The 15,420-nt window shown below is 38.1% G+C and overlaps 1 protein-coding gene across 2 annotated transcripts in view; it reads left to right on the top strand.

Moving 5' to 3' along the window:
- Positions 1-14,568, top strand: part of Rwdd4 (RWD domain containing 4) — a 19,998-nt gene extending 5,430 nt beyond the window's left edge. The window contains exons 2-8 of one of the 2 annotated variants that reach the window (XM_008853560.3): positions 410-490; positions 5,834-5,943; positions 6,027-6,174; positions 7,756-7,873; positions 10,912-10,961; positions 11,088-11,090; positions 14,339-14,568. In XM_008853560.3, the coding sequence (XP_008851782.1) occupies positions 410-490; positions 5,834-5,943; positions 6,027-6,174; positions 7,756-7,873; positions 10,912-10,961; positions 11,088-11,090; positions 14,339-14,371 (543 nt within the window). In that variant the 3' untranslated portion in view covers positions 14,372-14,568. The remainder of the gene's footprint in view (positions 1-409; positions 491-5,833; positions 5,944-6,026; positions 6,175-7,755; positions 7,874-10,911; positions 10,962-11,087; positions 11,091-14,338) is intronic. The other variant, XM_017803337.2, reaches the window with a different exon arrangement.
- The last annotated feature ends 852 nt before the right edge of the window (positions 14,569-15,420 follow it).

Here is a 15,420-nt window from a genome sequence, read left to right as displayed (position 1 = left end):
AAAAAATAATAAAATATTAAAAATAAAATGGGAAATTGTGCTTTGTAGTTTTCATTTCCAAGGTCAGTGCTTTTCTCCACACCTTGAGACTTAGTGAGTGATAAAAGGCACAAGTTGCTTTCATCTCCTTGTTCTCTTGCATGATAAAGCAGAGCAACTATGGTCATGGAATGTTCTTCAAGGATTGATGTGAGAAGTTAAATGATGCGGTGTAAATGCTTGGTACCTGATACATAGTTTTAAAGTGTTGTTAGCACAGTTGTAATGCATTTATATGTACACATTTATAATACGCATCTAAGGCCATGTAAGTTGTCAAGTTTTTTAGTTGAGTAGGTTTGAATGAGAAAGTAATGGCTCTGTTTCCAATCCATTTATGCCACTAACAAAATGCATTGATTCTTTTCAGATGGAACTAGAAGCTTTACGTTCTATTTATGAAGGAGATGAAAGTTTCCGGGAATTAAGTCCAGTTTCATTTCAATATAGGGTAAGATACAGCATGAATAGATGCATGTACTGCTTTGCTAGGAAAAAAAAAGTGGAGTCTATAAAACCTGATTTTGTTTTTTGAACTTCATGGTTTAATTGAATTATGTTTCTGTATTTTCTAAAGCTTTTATTTTTTTAATTATTATTTTTGTATATGTGTGTGTGTGTGTCTATGTAAATGTATGCCATGTGTGTGCAGGTGCCCACAGAGGCCAGAAAAGGGTATCAGATCACTTGGAGCTAGAGTTACAGGTGGTTGTGAGCTGCCTGAATCAGGTACTGGGAACTGAACTCGGGTTCTCAGAAGAGCAGGAAGCACTTTTAACTGCAGCCCTTTTAACTCCAGCCCTTCTGAAGCATTTAAATGAAAACTTTTCACCTTGGCATTAGTTGTTGTTAACATTTGAAAACAATTCAGAACCTTTTAAAAAACGAAGGTGCCGGGCATGCCTTTGATCCCAGCACTTGGGAGGCAGAGGCAGGCGGATCTCTGTGAGTTGAAGGCCAGCCTGGTCTACATAGTGAGTTCCAGGACAGCTGGGGCTATAGGGAGACCCTTTCTCAAAAAGACCAAAAAAAAAAAAAAAAAAAAACCCCAAAAACCAAAGGTGACTTGATTATAAAATGTTAGGAACAAATGAGATCTTTAGTATTACATAGCTCTACTTTTTAGAGATGACTTCTGTCAGTTAAAGCTTCCTAAATTCTTTCCACAGTCAATGTTGATAGATAATCCTCATATATGTAGGATCCTTATATATTGTAGACTGTTACAAGAAATAAGTTTGTTTGTTTGTTTGTTTTCTTAAGACATAGTCTTATTGTGTATCCCAGGCTAGCTTTAAATTCTTGATTCTCTTTTCTCAGCCTCCCAAGGGCAGCTGGGGAATGAATGTTCTATAGCAATTCTCAACCCCTCTTAAAGCCCAATAGTCTACACTGTCTCCATCTATATAACAACAATATTAGTTACTTTACTTATTGCCATGTCAGAATACTTGACAAAAGCAACTTATGGGCTGGAAAGATGAGAGTGCTTACCTCACAAGCCTGACAACCCAAGTTTGATGCCCAGAACCGGCATAAGGGTGGAAGGAAGGAGCTGACTCCACAAGTTGTCCTCTGACCTTCACATATCCACTGTGGCACACACCCCCTCCCCAGTCATCATCATCATCATCATCATCTAAATAAAGCAACTTAAAGAAGGAAGGGTTTATTTGGCTCACAGTCTGAAAGTACCAGTCAAGTCTATCAATGGCAGGGAAGTCATGGCAGCAGGATCCTGTATGAGGCAACTGCTCACATTGTATCCAGGGTCAGGAAGCAAAGAGAAGGGATGCTGCTGCCCAGTTCTCTTTCTCCTTTTTATTCAGCCGGAGGCTCTGGCACATGAAATAGTGCTGCCCACATTTAGATGGGTCTTCTACCTCCATTAACCTAATCTAGAAAGTCCTTCACAGACATGCCCAAAGTTTTGTTTCCATGATGTTTCTAAACCCCATCATGTTGACTATCAAGATTAATCCTTACAATAGCTAGGGACATTTTAATGGCCAAAGTTCATGCTGGAATTAAGGCCTAGGCTCTTCTGTTTGAATCCAGCTGCCATCTCAGATTTTCTGAGCCACTGCCACCTTCCCTTCAGGAGAAGGGAGACTCAGAACTTCCTTATACTTTCCTAAATGTCTCCATTAACAACATCTGTTATTCACTGATCATGGTATACAGAATGGTCTGGGACATGTATGTGCATGGAGCATGGAATGAAACATCAATTGGAGATCGTGTGTGGACAGTCCAAGGAGAAGAGCTGCAGTTGTGCCTAGTCAGCCCCTCTGTTTTTGTACACAGTGGTTCAGTAGGCTACGAAACCCCCCTTAACTTGTTTTTAGCTCCCTTTTCTGTTGAACCCCTAGTTCTCCAACAGACTCCTCATTAGCTCTCTGAAACATTTAAGTAGTCATCTCATTCCCTTGTTTAAAAAGGTTTCTATGTAGGTTTGTCTTATCTATAGAATGATGGTTTATTCTTGGCTTGAAACTCAAAGTCATCCCCTTTGGTTTTGAATGATACTTTAAGCTCTCTCAACCCCTGTGTCTGTCAGGTAATAGATTTCTAAATAATCTCAAGTGTCTTCTTTTTCCCTTTACTATTATATCTTTAGATATATTATAACTTTTTCATATCTTTGGATACATTGTAGATTTTTTTTCTCCTACTCATCTGGCCTCCCCTGTAAGGCCTAAGTCAAACTCCTCCATATATTTGGCCCAAGCCTGTATCTCTGCCCTTAGCAAAATTAACTTCTCCATTTCTTCCTACCGCTCTCTTCCACTTTTAGATTATTTTTCATATTGTAGTTTTGTAAGTCATTAGATGTCTGCATTGAAGACAGGAATGGTCTTCCCTTTGTCTTTAATAATCATGGCACTTGAGTACGGACTTAGTGGTTATATGAAGCAGGTAACTTTTCCCACTTTTTAATTATCTCTCAATTCAAAACAAGCATAAACTGATAGCATCCATTATGCATATAATTAACTTATATCAATGGACTCCCTAAATGTATTTGACATGTTTTCTGAGCCTCAGTGCTATATTGTGCAATGTCACTGAAAGTATGAGCATGAGGATTTGGGCAGAAAATAAAGGTGAAGCAAGTAGCAATTTGAAGTGAACATTTTTTTCCTAATTGTTTTTTTACAGTGTGTGTGTGTGTGTGCACGCGCGCTCATGTGCGCGCACGTAGGCACATGTGTACAAATTTGTATACATTTGTGCCATAGCACATGTGACTGTTCTCTCCTTCCACCATGTGTGTTCTAGGGATCAAACTCAGGTTGTCAGGCTGGACAGCAAGTGCCTTTACCCCCTGAGCCATCTTGCCAGCCCCTGTGGTAAAAAGTTTTAAATCTTGCTGCTATGGTGTAAATATTTTTAAGGCAAATAGCATACATGAAACATAATATGGAGGAAATTAGCATCACCCTGTGTAAGATGAGATGCCGGTACATGAACTATTCTGTGTTTTTTTTTAGGAAATCATCATGTAACCAGCAGTACAATCATTGATTTAGGCAGGTCTTATACAGTTGCTAAACCTCTGGGCAAAAGGTTGCTGAGAAGCAGTGTAGTCACATGGTTTTGTAGCATTACTCCACAGATCACTTCTTTTTTTAAATATTTTGTTTATTATTTTTTTTATGTTTGCATGTAGGTAGGTACACCCATGTACCCATGTGTGCCCACAGAGGTCAAAAGCGAGCATCAGATCCCCTGGAACTGCAGTTACAGATGGTTGTTAGTGCCATGTGGGTTTTGGGAATCAAGTTCGAGTCCTCTGCAAGAGCAGCCAGTGCTCTTAACTGCTGAGTCATCTCTCCAGCCCCCACAGATCACCTCTTAATTATAAAACGAAAGGTAACTTTACATTGAAGACATCTGAAGAAGACTGTCACCTCAACTAGGTGATCAAACAGAATCACCAGTAAAGATTCCACAAGACCTTAAGTGTCTCCTGTATAATGCAATGAGAACCTATCCTTACCAAGAGTGTTCACTCTGGGGCTGGAGAGGTGGCTCAGTGGCTAAGAGTACTTACTGCTTTTGCAGAAGACCCAGATTCAGTTCCCAGAACCCACATGGTAGCTAACAATGGTCCTTAACTCCAGTTGCAGGGAACCCAATACCCTCATCTAGCCTCCCCAGGCACTATACAGATGTGACTTAGGTGCATGCAGGCAAAAGATTCATACACATTCTTTAAAAAAAAGATTGTTCCAGCCGGGTGTGGTGGCACACACCTTTAGTCCCAGCACTTGGGAGGCAGAGGCAGGCGGATCTCTGTGAGTTCAAGGACAGCCTGGTCTACAAAGTGAGTGAGTTCCAGGACAGCTGGAGCTACAGGAAAACCCTGTCTCAAAAAGCCAAAAAAAAAAAAAAGAAAGAATGTTCAATCTGAATCTGAATGGAGGCAATTACTTCATATTTTGTATTTTGGGATGTTATTCAAGAAAACTGGCCTGTACTTTTTTTTTTTTTTTTTTTTTAAGATGGAGTCTCCCTATAGCCCCAGCTGGCCTGGAACTCCCTATGTAGATCATGCTGTCCTCTAGCTCACAGAGGTTCCCTTGCCTCTACTTCCTACAAGCTGGGATTAAAGGCATGCACTACCATGTCCAGCTTGGCCTGGATTCTTAATGTTATAAAAAGACAGTTAACAAGTCCAAGGGGGGCTAAGGACTGGTCTAAGAATATGTCAATGGATTATAGATTTCTGGGGTAGGAGTGGTATCTATAAAAGGACACCTTAGGCATAACTGGGAAATTTTTAATATGAATTATGTATTAGATAACACTTTTATATCAATGTTGAGTTCTTGGCTCTGATGATGGTCTTGTGCTTATAAAGGAGAGTGTTTTTTTTTTTTAATCAGAGTTTTTATTCATAAATATCCAGAGATATTTCATTACTTTCAAATGATTCAACCAAACCAAGGGGTAGGGAGGGGAATGACACATGTTGGAGAAGTGGGTGTTGATTTCTGTGATAGAGAGGAGGAAATGAAGTGAGGTGAGAATATTAGATAAATAAATACCAGTGAACACTTACTGTTTAAGTTGACAAAACAAAAGAATTCTTATTCAGGAAGTGCTCTACAGCCTGAGGCATTCCTCTTCCTCTTCCTCTTCCTTTTCCTTTTTTCTCTCAACTTTACACTCCATTTTCTGGTTTCTTGACTCTTGATAGGCACGTATCAATTTTCTTTCTTTTTTTGTTGTGCTTTGTTTGTTTGTTTGTTTGTTGAGACCGTAGCCCCAGCAGGCTTGGAACTCACTATGTAGACCAGGCTGACCTCACTCTCACAGAGATCTCCCTGCCTCTGCCTCCTGAGTGCTGGGATTAAAGGCATGAGGTCAGTTTACTTTCTTTATGCCTCTTGCAGCTTAACAGTTGGAAAGCTTAAGACAAAGATAAGGTGTTTCAATTTTGGGACTCTTTTTGTCCATTCCCTTCTTGTACTCTGTAGTTGGTATTTTATTTTCATCTTCAGAAAATTTCTCTGTAGCCTTGATGTTGAAAATCTGGTGGCTGCTTGAGAAACAGGTAATCAGCAGAAATTAAACTTCTAAAGCAGAGAGGATGAAGTCAGAGCTAGAGTTCTTTATATTCCCCTCACCCTTGGTCAGTCGGAGCCTATACTTCTGAATTGTTTCAGCATATTGCATTTCTGATCTGAATATGAGTATTGGAAAGAATTAATGATTTTGAAGATTATAATTTAATGTTTAGTCTTTTTATCATTTTTCAGAAGCTTAAGATTTCCCTTTTCTTCAGATAGGTGAAAATGGCGATCCCAAAGCCTTCTTAGTAGAGATTTCCTGGACTGAAACATATCCTCAGACACCTCCAATTATATCTATGAATGCTTTTTTTAACAACACCATGTGAGTAGTTTTGTTTTCATCATCTTTTGGTTTGATTCTCTATTTTACTTTCCTCCTGACAGTATAATTCTTCTGTGTTGCAGCTCCTCCGCTGTAAAGCAGAGTATATTAGCCAAGTTACAGGAGGCAGCGGAAGTCAATCTTGGAGCTGCCATGACCTACACACTATTTGAATATGCTAAGGACAATCAAGAGCAGTTCATGGAGAACCACCATCCTGTTAATTCTACCGTGAGTCTGTGGTTGGTTTTGCCACATAGTTTTGGTTTGAGTATCTTAATAAATAATTTTTGATAATAGCTTTCTGAAAATTGGAAAACTTTGTGTTAGATTTAAATGGAGAATTACATCTGGGTTAAGTCAGAGCAAGGAAGTTTAGATTTCTTCTATTTAATTTAGAAAATGGAATTATGTTCTATTGATTTTTACCCTTCATCAAAGATCAAAATACTTCTTATGATAATCAAAATTGAGATACTATAGAACTTAGTTTTTTTTGTTTGTTTTTTGTTGGTGGTGGTTTTATTTTTTTGTCTTTTTGAGACAGGGTTTCCCTGCAGCCCCAGAACTCACTTTGTAGACCAGGCTGGCCTTAGTCTCACAGAGATCCACCAGCCTCTGCCTCCTGAGTGCTGGGGTTAAAGGTGTGTGCCACCAACTCCCAACTTGAACTTAGTTTTTTAAAATTAATCTTTTCATTAAGTTTAGAAAGCTAAAAGACTTCTGATATAGTGTTAAAATATATATGAAGTAGCTTTTTTCCCGAGGTTTGTTTTAAGAACGTGGTCTTACCAGGCGTGGTAGTCCATGCTTTTAACCCCAGCCCTCAGAGAGGCAGAGGTAGGCAGATCTCTATGATTTCAAGGCCAGCCGGGGTGGGGGTGGGGTGTCTTGTCATAGTTTAATTTGAGAGTATTAGAACATAAGGGGACATTAATGAATAGAAAAATAATGTTTTATTTTCTAGAATGATTTTAGGAAATAATCATCTTTTATGCCCTTAACCATCTAATGTAAGTCCTCTTTGTACCAATCTTCACTGAAAGCTTTCTGGGATCACTGTCATGTTGTTTTGTCTTGTGAACCAGACTGTAAACTGGCAGCAAAGGTTCTTCTTTCTACTTGGGTGGCTATAGCTTCTAGATTCTTAGTGAAAGGGGCGGATGGAGAGGCTAAGGAAGGAGCAGTATGGGAGGTGGCTGAGAACCAGCCTGTCTGGGTTCAAATTCTCTTTGTACCACTTGATAACTCTGTGACTTTGACAAAATTTCTTAATCTCTCTGAGCTTGGTTTCTCATTGTTTAAATGGGATTATAATAGAATCTACCTTATAAGATTATGATATGGATCAAATGAATGACCTGTAATTATAGCAATCCTTGTTGCATGGTAAGCACTTTAAATGTTAGCTCTCATAAGCATTAACTACACAAGCCCAAATATTTAAAAACTTTCTTCAGGGAACCAACATGATCTAAATAGGGTATAATTTTCTGAAGGTGTAAATTTCCAAATGATAGCAAGTAAACAAATCTATAAAATTGTATTGGAATCTCAGATCTTCAACATAGTGCCGGTAATCAAACTTTCCTTTTCAGGTTCTGGTTGAACTGTTGCATCAATATTGTGTCTTTGTGAGAACCTTTTTCAGAGTGAAACCAATAATATGTAAGATTACCTGATTTAATTAGTGAATAACAGCAGTAAGATTCTTTTATTAGAAATGCACCAGTAATTTTAAAAGATACCTATGTTTCATCTAAGTCAGTAGGTTTTAAGTCATGAATCTAAAAACTATTTTGGTTTTTTTAGACATCTGTAACCAATGTCATCTCAGTTGAAACTCCCAGCACAGCCCCATCAAATAAGAAAAAGGACAAAAAAGAACAGCTTTCAAAGGCTCAGAAACGCAAGCTGGCAGACAAAACAGGTTTGTGTTCTTTTTTTTGTCTACATAAAAAGATAAGTGGATTGTCTTTAATTGATGTTTAGATTTACAGGGTTAATTCTCTAGTCTTTATTCTTGGAACATTTGAATCAAAGTCCTGTTGGTCACTGTACAAAAATACCATATTTATTGCTACTTCATCACAAGAGATATCATTTGAAAAGAAGGTACAGAGTCACAAAGTCATTATAAACGAAATGAGACATAAGAACACTGGAATAGTAGACAAAAACATGTATGCTACTTGAATATTCTCAGTGTGTGGGGTTACCTATATGGCAGGTATGTACTTTTTAAAATGGTGTGAAATACAGATTTCATTTGAAGTCTGGTACATGATTAGATCTTAGCATAATAAATAATTTAACTTTTTTTTCCTGTAGTTAATGTATTTATACAATAAGATTTCAAAAAAGAATTCCCATCTGTTCTAAACCAGAGTCCTCAAAAAAAGGATTAAAAACTCTAGCTCATATCAACAATTACATTTGCTTCCATTTTTTTAGCTTGGAGATTTGCAAATAGATATTAGTCTGAATTTTTCCCAGTTAAGAGAAAAGAAGACATGCTGATGCACACACACATTTACATATAAATAAGTGTGTGTATGATTGTTTTATTTTGCCCCCTTTTCTAAAGATTTGCCCATGGAGGCAGAAGAGGGTATCATATTCCTTGGAACTGTAATTACAGACAGCTGTAAACCACCTGAAATGGGTGCTGGAAACTGAACTTGGGACCTTAGGAAGAGCAAGTGCTCTTAATCATTGAGCTATCTTTCCAGCCCCTGCCTTTTCTCTTAAATATTTTATTTATTATTTTTATTTTATGTCTATGAGTGTATTGCCTACATGTATGTGAGTGCACCCCTGTTATGCAATGCCACAGAAGTCAGAAGAGGGCTTCGGATTCCCCTGGAACTGGAGTTAAGGACAGTTTGTAGCCACCATGTGGGTGCTGGAAATTGAACCCGGGTCCTCTGCAAGAGCAGTCAGTGCTCTTAACCACTGAGCCATCTCTCCAGCCCCCCCTTCCTTTTCTTTAATGAAAGGATAATAAGTTTATGCTTTATCTTATATCTGTCTATGCCAGAATAAAAAGAAACCAACAATTGTTGATCCTTATAAATAACAGTTTTGAAATTGTAGGAGTTTGTGATATAAAAATCTAGGAATTAGTCACCCTCATGTTAAGGTAACATTAAAGTATAAGTAATTGAAGTAATAAATTTTCCTCAATGAAGCCATTCCAATCTATTTTCTAGAATTTGGGTTATTGTCTTTTTGGAATATTTTAGCTTCTGTGTTCGTTAGAACTGCTTTATTGAATAATGACCTATGGTCATTTTCTTTAATATTTCCCCACGTTTGTCTCTTTGATGATCATCATCTTCCTGTGATAACAGTGTAAGAGTTTGTGACTGGGAACTTCTTTCTAAATACAACTTTAATAGGATAGCCTGTGGACTGTGGGTAAGTTTTAGCTAACCAAGTTGGTGATCTGCCCTATTCCCCTCTTAACCAGTGATGGTTCTTACTTGTCTGAAAGAGAAAAGAATCATTAGCATCTGAAGTTGAACTCTCCCATAAGAGTTATGGGGTTAGTTTCTGATTTATTTTGTGGTACAGTTAATATAGATTAAATATCCCTTATCCACAATGCTTGGGCCCAGAAGTATTCAGATTTCAGTGGTTTTCAGAATCAGGGCTATTTCCATAGTTCTGGTTGAGCACCCAAAATCTGGAAATCCAAGATCTGAAATTCTCTAAAATATAGAACTATTCAGAAAGTTTCAGATTTAGAGCATTTTTAAAAAATTATTTGTTTTTAGTTGGTATGTATGAGTGTTTTGCCTGCATGTAAGTGCACCACATGCTTTTGGTACCTGTGGAGGCCAGAAGAGGGCATCAGATCCCCTGGAACTGATGAAGTTTTAGATGGTTGTTAACCACCACATGGATGCTGGGAACCAAACCCAGGTCCTCTGCAAGAGCAGCTGGTGCTCTTAACTGCTGAGCCACCTCTCCAGCTCCTGGAGTGTTTTTTCAGACTATGGAAGTTCAATCTGTATATTTGTTTTGAATGGCGATTTTAAAGCCTTTGTAAAATGAGACATACAACATGACACATAAGGGAAATCAAACCATTTGAAATTGAAGAATTATTTTTATTGCATCTTCAAATTTATTTTTATTTTGTGTGTGCACGTATATGTGGGCACATGTCATGGTGTGTGTGTGTATGGAGGTCACAGGACACCTTGTAGGAGTCAATTCTTTTCTACCATGTGAGTCCCAGGGATCAAACTCAGGGTATCAGGTTTGGCAGCAAACATCTTTACCAGCTAAGCCATCTTTCCAGCCCTAAAATTGAAGACATTTTAAGTAGTATTTATTTGTTAAACTTTTTTTTATTTGACTAGTAAAAGAATGAAAGTACTTTGTAATCTGCATTTTTAAACGTAAGTTCTGTGAGCGCTCTTTCAAGCATTCTCAATAGAGTAAAGCTATTTTTTAAAAATGTCAAATAATGTTTTATCAGAGTATAGCCAATTTGTGTGTAAGCTAACTTGGTACGCCTCTTAGCCTTGAAGCCAAGCATTTGATGAGGTCTCTCCTGTTTTGAGCCTCAAAACACTGACTTGTAAAAGAGTGAGCTAGTACAGCTTTTACTCAGGAAGCAGTGACCTGTACAATGTAGAACTGTGCAGTGACTGCATGGAAGCTATAGACTGATCCCACCCATCTCTTTTCCTTGGTGAGAGGTTCTGTCTTGAATGAAAATGGGTGACTGTAAAAGGGAGTATAGCTCACATAGTTTACTAGTATCTTCAGGATGGTGCTTTCAAGTCAGAAAGACAATGAACTATTTAGTAATATGTGATTTAAATTTTTAATCTATTTGTTGTTATAATATATATATATATATGTATATATATATATATATAATCTTACTTGTTACAATATTAATTCATTGAAAACTAGATCAGTCTTAGTAACATTGCTGATTTTGTCCTCCAGATCACAAAGGGGAACTTCCTCGAGGCTGGAACTGGGTTGATGTCGTGAAGGTATAGAATGTTCTGGTCTTCAAAATTATTATAGTTGTTGCCATCAAATAATGAAATTTATATTTTCTGTTTTTCCTCCTGCAACATTTGGGATTTCCTGGGATGTCTATACATTTTTGCCTTCAGCATGTAAGTATTTTTGAAATACGCTTCACATTCTCTGCTTCCTAATACCCTGAGTTTTAGATTTCTTTTCTCATAATGTGTAGCAGTAAGTTATAACTCCAGCTCCTCTGCTGAGGTGTGCTTCCAGTGCCTGCTTGACTGCAGGGCAGATCTGGGAGACTCTAGTGGCCTTTTGGGCTAGATAACAAAGAAATCTGCAGGAATGGAAAACCAGTACCACTCTAAGTTTTACTTTAAGAAATGTAGTTTTTTTTTAACTTTTGTTGAGGGGCTGGAGAAATTGCTCAGTGGTTAAGAGCACCAGCTGCCCTTGCAGAGAACCTAGATTCAATTTCCAGCACCACATAGCGGCTAACAACCATCCTTAACTCCAGTTCTAGGGGAATCCCTCTTCTGACCTGTGGAGTCATGGCCTGACACAGGTGCATTTACATACACGTAGGTGATACACTCATACACATAAAATAAAAATAAATAAAAAGATGTGACTGAGGGGCTGGAGATATGGCTCAGTGGTTTAGAGAGCTAACTAACTTGCAGATGACCTGAGTTGCTTCCTAGCACCTATGTGGCAGCCCACAGTTTTCTTTAACTCCAGTTCTAGGCAATCTGATGCCCTCTTCTGGCCTCCACCAGCTGCTGCATGTACATGATACACAAACTCAAGAAGGCAGGCAAGCACACATACCTGTAAAATAAATAAACCTTTTTTCAAAATGTTATTGAGGAACTAGAGAGATGGCTCAGTCAGTAAAGTTCCTGCTGTACAAGTGTGAGGCCCTGAGTTCATATCTCCAGCACCCACATAAAAAACTAAGTGCAATGGCATGCCTCTGGGGGGCAGGGACATGCAGATCCCTAGAGCTCATTGGCCAGCAAGCCTAGCTGAATTGATGAGCTCCAAGTTCAGTGAGAGACCCTGTGTTGAAAAATAATATCAAGGAAGACTTACCTGACATCAGCCTCTGGCATCCACATGCACAGGTACCCACATGCACATATTTACACAAACATGTACATACAACACACATATACACACCTGAAAAGAATTGTTGGGTTATTAGAAGTTTATTGTTAGTTTTACATGAATGAAATGTTTTAGTTTTAATTCTAAATGCAGTAGATACAAGCCACGTTTCAAAAAATTCTTAGTATCCTCGGTTATTTAAAGAGAGCCAGAGTATTTTCAAACTATTTAGTAGTTTCTGCTTTCACAGCTTCCCACATTCTTAGCTATTGGATACAGTGTGAGTTTAGTGGCAAAGGGATGCTTGATCTATTAGAATCATGTTTGTATTGTTAGAGACCGAATCTGCTTCACCCCCAAGTTTGTCAACTCTTGCCAAAGAATTTTATCAGGAAAAAAATTCACAGTTTAAGATTTTTAAATTATATTTTCATAATTATAGTTTAAGAATTTGTCATCTTTCTGGATGTGGTGGCACATACGTTTAATCCCACCACATGGGAGACAGAGGCCAACCTGGTCTAGATACTGTGTTCTAGGCCAGCTGGGGCTACAGGGAGACCCTGTCTCAAAAAACAAAAACAAAACAACAAATAAAAGAATTTGTTATCTGGGTAAGATGGTTTATTTTATTACAATTTTTAAAAAGAATTTATCTACAAACACACCCTACATGCACACATAAAAATTTTAAATTTAGGAAAGAAAGATTTTATCTTTTGGACTGGGGATACAGCTCAGTGATAGAGCCCTAGACTTGTTTGCACAGGCCCTGAGTTTAGTCCTCAGGACCCCATACATACACACATAGGTAAGGACACTTGCTGCTAAGCCTGATGACCTGAGTGCTATCCTCAAAACCCACATGGTAGAAATAAAGAATTGACTCCTACAAGTTACCCTCTGACTTCCACAGACATGCTGGATTACTTGCAGGCCTGCACACATACCACATAGATTCACATAATCAGTCAATAAATAAATGTATTAAAAAGTTAAGTAGTAATTGTCTATCAGTGTCATGTTCCATTATATTGACACATGTATAAAGTGGTGTGTGAGGAATTAAGACCAAGGACTCCGAGTCAGACCGCCTGGGTGTGAAACCATCTTTGTTGCCAGCTGGATGCTTTTAGGCAAGTTTCTAAACCTCTGTGTCTCCATTTCCACACCTCTAAAATGAGACTGAAAATAAAGTTCATCATATTGCAAAGATTAAATGGGTTAATATGTGTTCATCAAAACATTTAGAACAGAGGGGGCTAGTTAGAGAGCATACTGCTCTTGCAGAGAACCTGAGTTCCGTTACCAGCCCTGTTGTCAGGTGGCTCCCAATCAACAGCCTGTAACTAGCTGAGAACCTGTGTGTGCACACACACACTCACACACACACACACACACAAGCTAAATAAAAAAATAAAAATAAATCTTTTTTAAAAAAACACATTTAGGTCTGGGCATGGTGGCGCACACCTTTAATCCCTCAGGAGGCAGGGGCAGGAGGATCTCTGTGAGTTTGAGGTCAACCTGGTCTGCCTAGTAAGTTCCAGGACAGCTGGAGCTACAGGGAGAGCCTGCCTCAAAAAAAGACCAAAAACAATAAAATAAAATAAAATAAAATAAAATAAAATAAAATAAAATAAAATAAAATAAAATAACGCATTTAGAACAGAGCCTGTCATGAAGAAAGCACTAGACATTATTATTGTAGCATGATTCATATGAGACTTTCTTATTTTTATCAACAAAGAGTAAGCATGGGTGAAAAAAATCATTTATTTTCTATGATAGAACATAGACAGTGTTCTATGGTAGAAGTATAGCATTCCGGCCAGGTGTGGTGGTGCACACCTTTAATCTCAGCACTCAGGAAGCAGAGGCAGGTGGATCTCTGAGATCCAGCCTGGTCCACGTAGCAAGCTCGAGGATAGCTGGGGCTATGGTGAAATGCTGTCACAAATAAAAACTTTAAAAAAAAAAAAAAAAGTATGTCATTCACATAAGAAATTGCATGTTCTATTAGAATATTCTTGATCTGATTTATTTCTGGGACACTTCAAGGACCCTCCCCCTCCAACCTTGTTCTGTTGCATCTGCTTTTGAGGTTGTATAATTAAACCTGTTGGAAGCAGCTAAGCATAAAGTTGAAAAGTAGTTACATATGGCAGCAGTTATCATTTAAAACTCATATTATGTGAACCTTATTTCCTAGTGCTTATTTAGTGTTGATTTTGAGTAGAAATAATGACTCAAATACTTCATACTTTTTGTTTTTGTTTTACAGTTAAGCAAAACTGGCTCTAAAGATGATGAATAACACCCAACACAAAGGAAGAGTGTCCTTTAAATAGTAAACAGTGTTAACATCTTTCATTATTTTTTTCTGGTACTGAGGAGGCTTTTTATAAGATAGAATTCTTTTATATGTTTCTTAAAAAATGTCAGTGGAAAGTTCCTGAAGAGATTTGGTTGAGCTAAATGATTTTCACAAACTTGCCTTAATAAAAGGTAAAAGCCTATTGAGCTTTGAGACTAGGTGACTATTAGGAATAGTAATCACTGTTAACTTACATGGACCTAGTCTAGACGGGATGATTTCTAAAGGAGAACAAAGCCCTTTTCAAACTGTCAATCCAGTACAGCCAAATCTTGAGCCTGTGATTATTCTATAGCACGACCCTTATTAATAGGCTTCTCACCTTGAAATTTTCATCTCTTTTTGCATAATAACAAAAGCATAAATTGCTTCAGAGATTTGAATACTGGGATTTGAACTTTATATGACTCCCTTTGTAGTTCCTCTTTATTCTTCAGCAGTGAACTGCATCCCTTTAATAAATTGATATCTGTTTATACTTTTCTTGTGATTTGGGGGAGGCTATTTGATCATGAGAGTTTTCAATAATATGTGTCATAGGAGAATAGAAGAAAAAAATGGGGACTGGGAAGATGGCTCAGTCAGTGAAGTGCTTGCTATGTAAGCATGAGGGCCTGAGTTCAAATCCCCAGCACCCATGTAAAAAGCCAGGCACAGTAGCATGCACCTGAAACCCAGAGCTGGGAAGGCAGAGACAAGATGATCCCTAGGGCTTACTGGCTAGCCAGTTAGTTGAATCAGGGAGCTCCAGGTTCAATGAGAGAATCTGTCTCAAAAAAATAAGGTGGAGAGCAGTAGAGGAAGACACACAGTGTAGGTCTCTGGCCTCCACACACAAGCACATGTGCGTGCATGTGCACACACACACACACACACACACACACACACGCCCCTCCAAATACACTCATACACACATACAGAGCAAATTTGCCAAATACTTTAGAAAGCATTTGAATGAGTGCTAACTCTTATTTAAAACATTTCTCTTT

Source organism: Nannospalax galili, unplaced genomic scaffold (genome assembly GCF_000622305.1).
Source record: "Nannospalax galili isolate Female #2095 unplaced genomic scaffold, S.galili_v1.0 scaffold46, whole genome shotgun sequence".
Classification (NCBI taxonomy): Eukaryota; Metazoa; Chordata; class Mammalia; order Rodentia; family Spalacidae; genus Nannospalax; species Nannospalax galili.
This window is presented reverse-complemented; position numbering and strand designations above follow the sequence as displayed.